The sequence below is a fragment of the Parasteatoda tepidariorum genome, chromosome 9, assembly GCF_043381705.1.
Source record: "Parasteatoda tepidariorum isolate YZ-2023 chromosome 9, CAS_Ptep_4.0, whole genome shotgun sequence".
Lineage (NCBI taxonomy): Eukaryota > Metazoa > Arthropoda > Arachnida > Araneae > Theridiidae > Parasteatoda > Parasteatoda tepidariorum.
Window position 1 is genome coordinate 44,215,706 of NC_092212.1, and position 15,854 is coordinate 44,231,559.

The following is a 15,854-nucleotide window of genomic DNA, read 5'->3' on the forward strand; positions in this document are numbered from 1 at the left end:
TCTGCGAACCTGATTTCTAGCAACAAGTAAACATTAAATGAAGTGTGTTGTTATAAGTCGCTACTCGGCAGGTTGGAATTGTATTAGTCTAGTTCCTTTTGANATTTAAAAAATATCTCTGGAAAAAGTTTTTTTCAAAAAACTTAAATAAATAATCGGGGTCTGAAAAAAAAAATAAAATTGAGAATAATTTTCAAATAACCGAGTTTAAAAAAAAAACGAAGCTAGCATAAGTGAATATTTTTTTAAAGCCGCGTCTATGAAATATTTATGCTATGAAAGGCAATGCTCGCATTGATTTTTTTGTTCAAAACATTGCGTTCGAAATTGAAATGAGTTGGTTTAAATAAACTGTTTACAATGCAATGACAGAATCGCCAATGAACGAACAATTTGCAAAATCAATAGAGATCGATAATTGTAAACGCAATTTGTAAATTCTCCCTCCGCGTCAAAACAAGACTAAGTCAAGGTCTTATTTCAAGGTCCAATTGAAACAAAAAAGACTAAGTAAAGACTGTATACGGAAAAGATTCGCCGGTGTCTGACATCATTTTTCCATCCGGCAGCAATCAGTAGACAGTTTTTTTTATAACTTTTCTCGTATTAACATAATTTGAAAACTTTTAAAGTATGGATTCGACAAGTGAGGATAACATCGTGGTTTTAAATAATGGACAGCACATGCCGATTATTGGATTAGGAATGTTTCAGGTGTGTTATCTTTTTCTTTCTCCCATGTTCTTCAGTTTTTGCTATCTTTAGTTAACGCCTAGAGCTTTTTTCAGATACAGAGCCCTAAACGATCAATTTTCTCATGACGTCACCCTGACTTTAAAAAGGTCATTAGCAGGTGTAAATAGGCTTACAAAAATTTTTAAAAGCATTTAATGGGAAGAATTACAATTTTTTCATTGTTTCCTCAATTAGCCTTAAAATTAGGTTTTATGTTTGGCAGATAAATTCACAAGTGTGAAGCTGTTTTTAGAATAGTAGTTTTTGACATATGCATAAATCAAAAAAAGAAAACATATGCATAAATAACAAAACATATGCATGAATTAAAAAAAAAGGTTTTGGAAAAAGAACTTTTATAAACAGTGAGAATGGTTTTAGGAGAAAAAGTATTCATTATTTTTGAATTATGTTATTTTATTTCGAATTTCAAAGTTCGATGAGAAATACTGATGCAATCATTTGTAAATGCATATCCCTATAATAATATCGTAATTTTTTTTTTAAATTTCTCATCTTTTATTGGCATTTTACCTAAACAATTTCATAAAAATAATCTAAATATTAAATAAATAATCGATTAATGGTAGGATACAAATTTATTATAATTATCAAAAATCTTTACTGGTTTAAAAAAAGGTGCCTAACTCACGGAACATCTTTAACTTTTTCAGGGAACCCTAGGGTTCCACGGAACACCTTTTGAGAACTGCTGGCCTTGAGAACAAAATACGGGTAGAGGGTAGAATACGGTGCCCTGAATTGGGCACCTGTAAATAGGAGCTTTTGCTGTGAATAAAATCTTTCAATTTCCTTTTGCTTATATTTCAATTTCTTAGAATTAAAAAATCTCACTTATAAGTCAGTCTCCCTGTTTTTTGAAGAATATAAAAAATCGATATAATAGACCAAAATAAGTAAGACACTCACTTGGTAAGTTTTCCCCAATATTTAAGAATAAAAAAAAAAGAATGTAAGCTTCACTGAGTAAAAGTTTCACTATTAGAATTTGGTAGCAAGATTATAAAAAAATGAGTTAAGGAGGAACATTTGTGATTGTTTTCGAACGAACTTGTTTTTGTTTTTTAGTAAATTTACTATCACTTATTATATAAAGCCATCGATATTTATATGCTTATTACTCTACATGTTATGGATACTATTTAATATTTAAAAAAACTAATTCTGTAAAAATAAGAACATTGACTACTAACGGTAACTAACATTCAACTTAACACGTTCACGCCGGGGTGCCCCACCGGTGGGTCACGCTAGATTGTCTCATCTTGGCAGCGCACCGGAGTAAAAACTGGTAACAATAAATTTCATTTTTCTGTTTTTTTCCGAGAATTATTAAAATCTATAACTACCAATTGTTTTTAACGGATGCAATTTTTATATTGAATTACTTCTTCGCCGTGATAAATTACCTTACAGTGAATTGTTATTATTGAGAATAGATTAACTCCTCCCGAATATTATATAACATTGAAATAGTTCATCTACCAGTATTTTCTCTTTTCACGTACCAGTATTTTCACTTTTCTCGGCGTGAACGTGTTAAAATGTTTTAAAAGTAAGTAGTAGAAATTTCACAGTTTATGTGGTTTATGTTGCAAAAGTTTATTTTAAGAATTCATTTTTTAAAAAGTAGGTATGTTTTGAAAAGATTGATTGTTTTTAAAGAGCTTGTTTTTCGATGTAAATTTATAGAGGGCCTAAAAAAAAGAATATGTTCATTTATCTTCATATTATTTTACATGTTTTGAACTATGTTTAATGTAAAAAAGAAAAGTTAATAATTCTATGAAATTAATTGTAAACCCGATAGCTCTTCAATTAGTTAGATTATATTTTCAGATGCCCTTTGGATTATCGCCAAGTTGGTCACTAAGAAAAGCGATGTTGTTTCATTTTGGCAACCCGCACAGAAACTTCTATACAGTATATACAACACCTCCTAGAAAAGAGTAGGCCTCTGCACGGGTTACCATAAATATCCTTTAGTAGTCCAAACGTAATGACTTATTTCGTATTTTCAACAACTGCGCAGCTTAGTACCCCGAACGTAATGACATCTTTCTTATTTTTCATCAACTGCGCAGTTAACTTCGTCACATCGGACTACTAATTTGATCCGTGCTGAGGCCTTCCTTATTCTAGGAGGTGTTGGTATATACCGTTGTATAAGTCGACTCCCTATTTTTTGATTGCGAGATGGCAAATTTCTCTGGTGTCCAGCGTGCAAGACGAAAGCAAAAAAAAAAAAAAAAAAAAAAAAAAAAAAAAAAAAAAAAAAAAAAAAAAAAAAAAAAAAAANAAAAAAAAAAAAAAAAAATAATGATCATTTCTAAAATTAAGAAACATGAAGAAAAAATTGTTAAGTGCACAAAATTTTCTCAGGCTAAAATAAAATGAATAAATATGATGCTATGAGGCTCCCTCTTCGAATTAAGATGCATTAAAAAATGCTATGTACTGACCAATTAATCAGGTTTATTTTACTGCATGGGACGTCACTTGAAGGTTGGCAAAATGTGGATTCCTTATTGTAAAATCTTTTAAAAAGGGTAAAATTTCGAATTCTTTGGATGGGGAATAAGACGATTTTTCGTGGCAATCGAATCCATTGCAAAGTGGAATCAGTATGATGATCCAACTAACGATATTGAATCCGACTTAGAAGATGTTCTGGAATCTTTAAATTTGTAGCATTATGGTATGCTTTAAAAGTTTCCATTGTTTTGCAATTTCAAATTCTTGGACTGATTTTGTAAAACAAAAGTGGAAGCTATATCTCTAACATTTCCTATAGCTTTGTGGAAAGTTTTTCTCGTATTTTTATTTTATTAAAGTTATAAGAGGCATTATTTTGTTCTGAAGTTTTTAGAAATGCGACAAAATTTAGCAGAAATCTATGAAGTGAATGAAAAATCTATGATCTATTAAAAAATGTATGAAGCAGGAAAAGTAAAAAGTGATTTGAAAGCTAGGCACATCTAATCTGTTTCCAAACTATTAATTCATCCAAAATATGCATTAAGTTTTAAATTGTTTACGGCTATATGACATTTTATAAAAAATATGTAAATTGCTTGTATGCATAGTGATATAATGCTTCTCATTGGTAATTAAATTCAAAAATATTGTTTACTTTATGAAATAAAATGAAACTTTAAAAGCTATGTTTAAGTAGCCCATAAAAGAAAAAATAATTGTATTTTTGTCAGACCTAAAAATAAAAACGCAAGGCTCATCATTATCAAAAAGCGTGACAAGGAAATTTTCGGTAGCTATAGAAATTTGATGCGACAATTTTTTTTCTTTCTTTTTATCTGTCTGCAACTTTATAGTCTACTCGAAAAATGAACTTTTTTTTAGATATTTATTTTGTTTTATTGTTTCTTTCCGTCTGATCTTTTATCTAAAGGCCTGGATACGTAGATTAGATAATCTAGGGCTTTACTTTAATCTATTTGTTACTTTACTAATTCAAAATTTTGGTTGCAATTTTTATGAAAACAATACAATTGTGACCGGTGAAGCCATCAGGTACAAAAATCCGGTGTAAGTTTAATTACTCTTATCTCATACCTGCCAACTCTTCCGGATTTTCCTAAAGATTTTATTTTCATATTTAAAGTGGTAGTAATTATATACTATTTTTTCTTTTATANCGTTTTGTCCCGAATATATATATTGAAATGATACAAAAAGTGATTTTATGGAAAAAGTGGTAAAATATATTATCGAAATTAATTGTTTTTTCTATAGTTCGAGCATTCAAAAAGTCTTTGATAGATCAAAAAATACTTGCTCCTTATAATTCTAGATCTAATCAGAAATAACTAAATCATTGTGGTATCTGAAAATCTTTTAATTTACCTTTAAATCTTTTAAATGAAAATACTGAAAAAAGTTTCCCACCACAATGAATGTCTTTGAAAAAAGGAACTGTCCTAAATATATGACGCTGGGCGTTAACCGGTTAATATTAGAGAAAGGTAAATGGTTCATAATACAGATATATTAACATTCTTTTTTTTGCTTACATTAATATATTTTCTTAGTTAACTGAACGTTAGAAATTATCATTAACCATTTAGTCGGATATGAGTAGACGATAATAAAATAGTTACTTATCTTTATTTTTACACAAGAATTTTTTTTTAATATTCAAAGTGGTGAAACGTTTCACACTTTACCTTTTTATATAAGATTTAATAAACTTATTATACAATGAGTTTGATCAGCATTCTAAATAAACAATTAAATTAATTGCATTAGACTTGATAACAGAGATGCCAACTGCTCCGGACGCGCCATAATAATTTAAAAAACGGTAAACAACTACATACTAACATTTGTAAATATTTGACTAATTTTGTTGACTTTTTAAACGTATCGTGCGACTATAGGGTGAGAAAGTGGTGAATTATATGAGTATTTGAATTATCTAGAAATAGTGGTGGATAAAAACCTAATAAATTGAATTTATTAAACCAAGATCTGCACATTAATAAGCTACCACTCGAAAATATTTATTTGCTGTCAGGAGCAAGTTGGCATCTCTGTGATAAGCGTGAAGTGAGGTCAACCCAAATGGATCGCAGCCTTGGGGACGATGAATTGGTAACTTTAACGTGATAAACAACTCCAGATACGAGTGATATTACTAGGACGGCTGGGTCATCACTATAACAGAGTCGCAGACAAAGTACTTGCCGGACTATCCAACGCTTATATACCTTTTCTTTATCGTTGACAGATTTTTATAATTCTCGTGTAAATAGTTGTATATACATTCTTTATTTTTTTTATATTTTATTATATCAGCGTAAATGTTAATATTATTCTGAACCCTATAAATATTATTATATTCTAATCTAATTTAATATCAATTACGTTTAATTTTCTTTCCATTTCATGATGTGTTCAACCAATTGGTTTCTTGCTCATGACTTTTCTATTTGGTGCTTGGCAACCCCTCCTCCCCCCAATTCTACTCCCACTTCTCATATTCTCCATTATATATCTCAAAAATCTGAGGAATAAGTTAATGTAGCTTTGCGGCAAGGCACTGAGATTTCAGCTATGTTCTAATGTAACGGTGTTCGTAACACCTGGAAATGGTAAACAAAATCATTGTTGGGTACTTAGGCCTACCAACTTTCTACGCTTTTTGCAAAAACTTATTCTATGCTTACGTTTTAATGTATTATTTTTTTATTAATTTAAATTTATTTTCCACACCACACCATATAAATGATTTAAAAGTTCATAAACAATGCTGTGATAGGGTTTTCATGCTAATAAAATTTCGAAAGCTATTAATAAGCAGTGGTTTGCAGGTCTGAATGTACTGCTTTCTCTTAAGTTGGTTTAAAAAAATTTTTTTGTTAGGTAAAAAAAAGAAAGAAAAAAAAACAGTTTTCACCGTTTATTTAAACTTATACTGAAAAAAATAGAAATGAGATATTTTTATTAAACTTTATTTTCTATTTACCTAGCAGTCCTGTATATTGTAATATTACAAACAGGACCCAAAAAGTCCACCAAAATAATTAAAGTGGAACCAAAATTTATGTCAGAAAATGTGTCTCTTGTTTTGAAAAATATGTAATCAAAATGTTTCTCATCACTACAATAACTCTAATGCATTGACATTAATCTGACATCTAGCAGGTAATAATAATTATAATATATATATATATAAAAATCATTATACGCGCCAACGTCACTACTTACAAGATGGATAGGAAAAGGATCGTGAGCGGTCTCAGGCTATATAATGTTTATGAAAATTGAAGCACTGCGAAAGAATTGTCAGAAATTAATAAAATTTTTTCCAAACGTTACTGATAGCGGTACAAATGAGCATGCGCAATAGTAACACTTTCGCAATCACTTTGTATTTCTAAACATTTGTATGTTCTATCTCACTTTGGTTCAATTTGCATAATTTCGTCACTTTGTCTCAATTTTAACAAACATGAAAGCCCTCTATTAAATCTAGATAATTCAACAATTTGTAATAAAGATACTTATTACGTGGCTTTAATTACGTAGCTTTTAAAGAACTATAACTAGGTGACAATCCAACAACTGTTTGCGGAACCTAGTGATAAGTATCATAAATTAGTAAACACAAATTTTTAATTTTTGTTCCATTTAGAATAAAACATTAATTTGTTTTCTCCAAAATATTAGTTTTATAAAAAATTAATTTTAAAAGCTATCATTTTTTAAAAAAGATAACAATCAACAGCACTATAATAATATTGGGTTTCATAAATAAATATTTTTCTTTCAGACGAAAGATGGTGATGATATTGATAGCGTGATTTCTACAGCAATCGATGCAGGATATCGACTTATCGATACGGCTTTTACCTACAACAATGAGCACTTACTTGGACAAGCACTTCAGAAGTTATTCAAAAGCGGAAAAATTAAAAGAGAGGAACTATTCATAACGAGCAAGGTAATTTCGAACATTTTGTTGCTTACTTAAAGGAACGGAATTTCTTAACGATGTTTAGAAACAGAAGGATATTGTCGCATTAATTCAATAAGTTCATTCATAACGGCTCATCTCTTCTTCGTGTGAAGTGTGATTGCACAAAACTCTGTTGGTTTATTGTGAAAAAATTAAACTTGTAACAATTTGTTTACATAGAAAATATTGCTTAAGGCACGATTTTCAAATAAGATTGTTTCAAAATAAAATTAATGCATACTTTTGAAATAAACAAACTATAAGAAAACTTTTTAAAGAGAAAGTATTTAAGCAACGTTATCAGGGTTGATTTAACCTGAACTTTACTCAGTTTCAAGTTAAGAAAAAAACCTTATCCTTGTGGAAAGAGCCTGTTTGCATCGATAAGCGCACGCCAAATGAATGACAAATTCCAAGCGCAAACGTATATCAACGTCGCCAACTCTTGAAACGACGTTCCACGGTCTCCTTTTCATATTGCTTTGAAAACATATTTGAATAGTTTGATAACGAAATAAAATATAACTATATGTAGTCGTGGATGATTACTTAAATCCTATACCGCAATGGTCTTTTCTTAACTTGCAACAGAGTATAGTGTTAATATTACAATAAAGAAGATGCAAAAATCTTTTTATTAATTTTTGCTTTAGAAATTAATATTCGAAACATGAGTTATTGCTACCAGATAAGTCATTCCAAAGAAGAAAAAAACAAGCTTTTGACTACCTTATTATTTTTTTAATTATAATTGAATCAATTTTTCATGTATTTTTCTAATATAGAACTTAACTTAAAAAGTGACGTTGTTACAGGGTTTCAGAAAAAATAGTTATTTTAACTATAATTGATGTCCACGCACTTGACCACTATTTCAGCTTGCATGGAATATAAGATTTTTTTAGTTTTCTTAGTGGTTTCTTCCTAAGAAAAAAAAGCAACTTACTGCCAGAAATACTATTTATTGATATAAAAATAAAAATAAAAAATAAAAACATTTTCATAGTTGCGCCTTGTTTTTACAAATAGAATTGATAATTATTGTTGAAATTTTTAAAATATAATTACTTTCAATAAAATTATTGTGTTCTTTTCTTTATAAAAAATCACCAGAAATTTTGCAACGATTTGCGGTGGCACATTGATTAATACACTGAGCTGTCATTATAAGGAATCTAGAATTTATGAAGACTGATTTGTACCAGCTTGTCTTGGAAGTCAGGAGCGTTATCCTAAATGACCCCCTGACATATAACGGGCTGTTGCAAAAATGTTTTATATTGTATTTCAGGATGGCCACTACCGGAGAAAATCTAAAAAGTGGTGACAAATATTCCATGAGGCAATGATAAATTTTAGAAGTTCTAATTCCACTTTATCTTAATCCCTTTTTGGCGCAATGTTGCCAGTCTAGCAACACTTACTTAAAAAATGCTGGAAACTACTAGAAATGTAAAACTATTTCGAAATATTCGCAAATTTTTCGCAACTACAACTCTCTAAAAATACAAATAGATAAATTATGCCTCTTCAATAAGAATCCACTGTCCGCGGTGACATTTGCTAGGGTGTTGCATTGCTAAAATTTGCAACCGAAATTTGCTGCTCCGTAAAGGGCTGCAAAACAATTTGGGTTAACAGCTACATCTTGGTAGAAATTTGCTTGATCCGGGATTTCAATTGTCTTCTGGGTTGGATTCAAAATTACAAGGTTAAGTAGTTGAACATTAGTAGTCGTGAACCCAAAAATTGGATCGGCTGTGCAAGGACGGTTATAAAATAAAATATAATACATCTTGGTACTTGATCCAGGAAATCCCTTGTCTTCTGTATTGGATTCCAAAGTACAAGGTTAAGTAGTTGAACAATAGTAGTCGTAAACCCAAAATTGGGTCGGCTGTTCAACGACGGTTATAAAATAAAATCTAATACATCTTGGTAGGCAAGGGTAGCCTGGTTGGTAAAGCGTTGGACTCGAGCTCGATTCCAACCGGCCGAAGAATCTCAGTGTATTAAACTGGTGCACGTTAAATCAGTCGGGGTTACAAAGTTCTCCAAGATCCCATTACAATTCAATACCTCTGGGGGTACTGATCCAGGAGTTCTCTTGTCTTCGGGACAGGGTTCAAAATTACAAGGATACGGAGTTGAACATTAGTAGTCGTAAACTCAAAATTGGGTTAGCTGTTCACCGACGGTTATAAAATAAAATACATCTAGGTAGATAGAAATTGGTAAAATAAATTTTTACATTCGAACTTTCTCTACCATTTTTAAAATTTTTACCACTTGTTGCCGTTCTATATTAGTTTATAACGAAAATATTATTCAATAAAATTAAAAAATCCTGCTTGCTACCGAAAAAAATTGCGTTTTTAAATAAAAATTATATTTAAGTCTGTCGGAGAAATTCTGTTCGAGTTATGAATTCAGTTATCTTGAAAAAAAATTGGCTTCGAGAAAAGCTCTTCAAAATGTAGAAATAAAAATGTTATTTTGAGCAATATCTTTACCAATTTTATTTTTTTAATGTTATTTTTTATTCTCATTTTTATGTTATTTTTACCTAAAGAAAGTATAGTATTTAACTATTTTGCGAACGATATTTGTTTTTCAGTTGCCTCCGAATGGTATGCAGCCAGATGTTGTGGAGCAATTTTTCCAGGTTTCTCTGACTGATCTTCAACTGGATTACATCGATCTCTATTTGATCCACTGCCCTTTTGCTTCTAAGGTAAATATTGCTGTTGCATAAAATATGGACGAATGGAGCATATGTGTGTGATACTATAACTGATAAATTTATCTCTTAGACATAATATTTCCTATTGGCAATTCGATAACAAATTAGTCTAGTCTTTTTTCTTTTTTTTTTTAGTCTGCGTTATAATTATTGAGCATACCCTACAACTACTACAAATTTACTGCAGATTCAGAAAATACTTTTTTCCTTGTGGCAAAGATTACGTATTAATATTTTTATAAATTAGATCTAAAAGACTTTATCCATCACTACAAACTGATGTATATATATATATCAGGTACGTACAGAGTAGCGGAATGAACTCTCAAGATTTTATATTGATCAAGTGTGGACTTTTTATTTTCTTCCTCTCTCATTTTTTCGGAGCTTTGCTCAGTTATTTACCGCTAATAGGAAAATAGCGAAGTAGATAAACCCGGGGCCTCCCTGGCCGAGAGGTATCACCGGTGAAACGCTGTGCAAAGCTTGGAGGTAGCTGGCTCAAATCCCGCTGTTACCCTAGATGTATCTTCATGCTCTCCTTTTCTGTATTGTGCTATCTGCTCTTCTATTTGACAAAGATTTATAAGCCTATATTGAGCACACAAGCCTGCAAATTTTTGCAATTCTAATAAATAAATAAGCAGAGTAGCCAACTACTAGACTTTTTGTGGTACGCTTTATGGAGTAGTGAACAATCAAACACTAAATGCATGCAATTCTAATAAATAACTAAGCAGAGTAGCCAACTACTAAACTTTTTGTGGTACGCTTTATGGAGTAGTAAGCAATCAAAAACCAAATTTATGGAATTCTAATCTATTATATATAATTCTCTTACGTGGCTCCCAAATTTTGGCTGTATTTCTTTTCCGCCGGTGGCAACGTTTGCTTTGTTTTGNGCGTTTTTTTAAATGAAACAAATATGACGTTTGCCAGTTCCACAATCAAGCCAATAATTTACAGAGGTTTCTGCACAGAAATCTGAAAGGAGTTTTCCATTTAGGTGGATGTTCATAATTGCGCTTAACGCTTCTTGTTTAAGACCAGTACGCAATGTGTTTTTTTTTTTTTTTTTTTTTTTTTTTTTTTTTTTTTTTTTTTTTTNGCAGTACTCCCAGACAGAGAAAACATCAATTCCACCATGCGCAGTATTTCGAGATTTGAGGGTCATTTTAGAAGTGAGGTGCTAGACTCATGCAAGATAATAAAAATTGAAAATGTATCACGAACATTAACGAGAAAATGGCCGTCCGCGCGGACGTCGGATTCGAGCAATTCGTTGTCCGCGGGGAATTCTTGACCGCCGAGGACGGGCGGTTTTTCGAGCCCTGAGTGTAACTATAAAATTTTTAATTCGAACTCCGCAGTGGTGAATTAAATAAAGCAGACTCCCCGCCCACAAATAAACTGCTATTAAAATAGTTTGGTTACCAGTTTTTTTCTTTTTTTACCCCGATTATCGACACCCTGAGAATGCATATATGGCTCTCCAGATTCGAAGAGGTTAATGTTTGAGTCATGGTTTAATAAAGTCTATTAATAGGGTTTTTACTCACCACTACTTCTAAATAATTCAAAAGCTTATTTAATATGCCAATTAGTTACAATTATCCCTGTTTTATTCCAATTACCAGAAAGAACCACCTTAAAGACCACTAACGGCCCCAGGAGCCCAGATATATTTCAATGATGACAATTATCCCTAAGGGCCGTAATGGCATCAAACGCCCAGTTCCACTACAACGAATGAACGAACTATCATTCTTATGATGTGTGCAAGTTCTTTAAAAACTTTGATTTTGAGCTCATCAAAGACAATATACAATATAGCCCGGCAACCGCCTTTTTCCTATCTGATGGGATTCTATCCCGTAAATTTTGTAAATACTTGTCTATAATTTTTCACTCGATATTCACCTATATATTTTTGCGCATTTATTATCATTTGTTTTTCCTATTTCTCTGAGGCTATGTGGCTACTGTGCACCTGCGAAGCTCGGGGAGAAGCGAGGCAGTCTGTCGCAAAAACCTCCTCTCTCTCTCTTAGAAATGTTCGTTTAATCTCGCTACTTTGTTTTAATTTTTTCTCTGTTCAATGTTACTGAACCCCAACTTTCACCATTCAATTGCGCTTCGGCGATTTATCATACATTCCCACTCAGATGAATTAGTTAGAGCCGCTGGCGGGGCTGATGCTAAGATAACTACCACATATGAGTATGAATACGGTTATCCCGTATCTCAACTTATGTCTATATATGTCAAATTATGTCTATATTTAAATGTGCCAATATATGTTAATATCTATATATGTCAACTTAGATTCGATGAATCAGATATTCTTTCAATTGTTGTATTTACTCAAGCAAAGTGCTTGTTTTCCTATATTAGATACCACATAGACTGCTAAATTCAAAAAGTTTAAACAATTCACTGCTATGAATTTATTCTCGGGGAAGAAGCCATTCATTATCTAAATTGCGTCCGTTAAAAAAATTTGGTAGTTATGGATACTTTATTATTCCCGAAAAAAAGCGAAAAATGAAATTTATTTGGTACCAGTTTTTACTCTTTTCCGTCTTGATTTATAATGGACTTTCAGCCTTGCTACTACCTAAGAAAAATGTTTCCTAAAATAACGAAAATTTGTAACAATATTTATATAAATGACAGTAAAAAAATGAACGTTTGCTGTACTGACGATATTGTCTAGTTGCAATTGCATGTTGAAACTACTTTGAGAATTCTGTCAAGTAAACGTAAATTTTTGTAAGGAAAATAAATTTTTTGCTATCTGAAGACACGCAGTAATATTTTTTAAACTTTAGTTCTGCTTTCCTTTATTAAACACAGCATGTCACGACCTAAAAAATAAATCTTTTTAATACTGTAAAAAATGTGATAGTGTATTGTTGTCCTATTCCCTAAACTTCACCTTATTTTTTCACGTAAGTTATTAAATTAAACATTTTTAAAACGAAAATTATAATTATATTTATATCTACTGCATATTTTATCTATAGCATATGCCGCACGTCATTTGGGCTTTTTCTAACTTAAACAAACGTCCAGAATAAAAAAAAGTTAAAAGAGCCTTTTTATAAGAGGTTAACGTTATTTTATAGCTATTGCTTTTACTTTTAGGACATAAAAAAGGGATTTCTGTTGTTTAAGTAATAATAAAGCAATATTTTTTTCAGAGACAAGAAGATGACAGAGATTTTTTTCCTGTGAACGACGATGGGAACTATGATGCTGATACTGCTGTTGATCTCACTCAAACTTGGAAGGTAAGATGATGTTTTTTTTTTTGTTTTTGTTTTTTTTTTTAATGCTTGAATTAAACTATAAAACTCGGTGAAGCATGAGAACGGAGCTAATTTTAAATTTTTTCTTTGAATTACTTTATTTTTAAATCCATAACTTCCAAAAAAAAAATTACTTATGAAAGACCCAAAAATTTGTTTTAAAAATAAATGCATCTTATAAATATTCTAGAAATAATTGTATTTTTTCCTTGTTATAGAATAATAATATATTTTAAAGCAAATTGCTCATAATTTTCATTGAATTTCAAAACTAATTTTAAAATTATATTTGTAATATTAATCAATCTGCAACATTAATTAATATATAAATCAATTTTTTTTAAATTTCGGCACTTAAAATTCCATTAAAAAAATTCATGAAATTAAATAGATGATGGTTGTTAATTGAAGCATGCATTATTTCTAAATTTTTTAAAAAAATTATAAGAAATATTCTTTAATATCCTTTTTCTTTGATTTAATATTCTTTAATTTAATTTTGTTTAATTTAATATTCTTCAATTTTAAATTAGTATTCCAAAGAGATAGTTCTGGCTTATAAACATTCTTATAGATTATTAATTTTAAGACTATTTAGAAGAAACATTCTTTAATCTTTAAGAAATATTCCAAAGATATAATTTGGCTTTTAAATATTCTTATAAATTATTAATTTTAAGACTATTTATAAAAATATTCTTTCATTTATAAGAAATAAACGAACGAGTAAATAGAAGTGAACAAACCTTTAGGCTAGTTTTGAAGCTTAGCTCTTTTAGAAAATCTTATCAGTTTATATAAGAGTTAAGAAATGAAGTGATCAGAATTGACATGTTAAATACACTAATTCCTATGACTTCCAACTTGTATATTCATTGAGAAATATTTTACAAAATGATAATTAATGTTTAAAGTAGGAAGAATCAATGGTAATGATACAGGTTTCCAGTAGGTCTTTAAAAAATATGATGGTGGAATCGAACTCCAATAAGTTCGATCATTTAACTTATTTGCATAGTTACCATTTTTTGCAATTTCTGTTTAAAATTATTTGCAGTGGTAGTGATAGAACAAATGTTTTAACAATTGTAATAGGTATACTATTTTAATAGGACATCAAAACTAGGACATTAATATATTTATATAAATTATTATATGCTACGCTTTTTGCAACAAATCTTATAGAAAGATGGACCAAAAACTATAGCTTTCAGAAATTTTGGTAACATTGCCAGAGCCTTAATAGCTTTCACTATTGGAGAACTGGGACAATGTAGTGTTTGATATGAATTTTTAAATCTTTAACGTTCAGTGATGTCAAAACTCCCGGATCAAGCATTGGTACAAATTAACCTTCCTGGAGGACCCTTCGATGGAACTAGCCCGCATTTGCGTTATATGAAGAGGAAAACCATAAAAATTTCCCACGGTAAGCCCGTCGAATACCGCCTACCATTGATGATGTTTTACGTCAGCTGTGAGGTCGGTGCGATCCGGGAGCAGAATATGTATCAACCAGCCTCCGTTTGGATTCGAACGTTAGTTTCCTCTTTTAGAAGCAAGCGCTCTCTCTTCTGAGCCACCGTGACTCTCAGCTAGCATTTCTCCGTTTGGATTCGAACGTTAGTTTCCTCTTTTAGAAGCAAGCGCTCTCTCTTCTGAGCCACCGTGACTCTCAGCTGAGCATTTCTCCGTTTGGATTCGAATGTTAGTTTCCTCTTTTAGAAGCAAGCGCTCTCTCTTCTGAGCCACCGTGACTCTCAGCTGAGCATTTCTTTTACTTTTTTTATATTATAACCGATGTTCAACAACCGACCTAACTTTGTGTTTACGGCTGCCAATGTTCAACTCCGTAGCCTTTTAATTTATTTTGAACCCATTCCAGAAGACGAGAGAACTTCCGGATCAAGTATTAGGAGAAATTTCCCTGCGTGGAGGACTTTTTGATGGAACTAACCCGCATTTGCGTTACATAGAGTGAAAAACCACGAAAAAATTCCACTGTTAATCTGACGGCAAAGGGACTCTAACCCATGATCCGTCTACCACTGAGGATATTTCACGTCAGCACTGCGATCGGTGCGAGCCAGGTGCGGAATTCGTACCAACCAGTCATCTTTGGGGTTCAAACCCAGTTCACCTTATTGATAGGCGAGAGCACTGAGACAGCTATGCATTTGAACACATTAACCCTTTCGAGGCCGGTGAATCATACAGACATTCTAAGGGTGGAGACAATCTGGGTAAGAAAGATAGGGTTCCCACGACCTGGACAAAATAAATTAGTAATAGTTAAGATTTTTCAAAACTACTGAAGAATACTTAAATTTAGCTTTCATTTGAGAATTACGAAATTATTCCTAAGGTATTTTTTTTGCCCCTATGTAGATTTCCGTTAAATTAAAATCTTATTGGTAACTTAAAATATCTAGATTTATCTCATTTCTGCTACCACTTTTAAAAATTTTAGACAGATAAAACTCATAGCAAACTCTTTCTTTTGCAGTTTATTTGTGGGTGGGGTGATAATAGTTTTGAGTAGGACTGGGCTATAAATCGATATATC

The 15,854-nt window shown here is 31.2% G+C and overlaps 2 protein-coding genes across 2 annotated transcripts in view; one reads left to right on the forward strand and one right to left on the reverse strand.

Moving 5' to 3' along the window:
• LOC107449950 (uncharacterized) overlaps positions 1 to 15,854 on the reverse strand; it is a 246,812-nt gene that overhangs the window by 155,779 nt on the left and 75,179 nt on the right. The gene's annotated exons all lie outside the window — the stretch shown is intronic.
• Positions 445 to 15,854, forward strand: part of LOC107447942 (aldo-keto reductase family 1 member A1) — a 36,016-nt gene continuing 20,606 nt past the window's right edge. The window contains exons 1-4 of the mRNA XM_071185047.1: positions 445 to 714; positions 7,049 to 7,219; positions 9,852 to 9,968; positions 13,181 to 13,270. Of these exons, the coding sequence (XP_071041148.1) occupies positions 634 to 714; positions 7,049 to 7,219; positions 9,852 to 9,968; positions 13,181 to 13,270 (459 nt within the window). The 5' untranslated portion in view covers positions 445 to 633. The remainder of the gene's footprint in view (positions 715 to 7,048; positions 7,220 to 9,851; positions 9,969 to 13,180; positions 13,271 to 15,854) is intronic.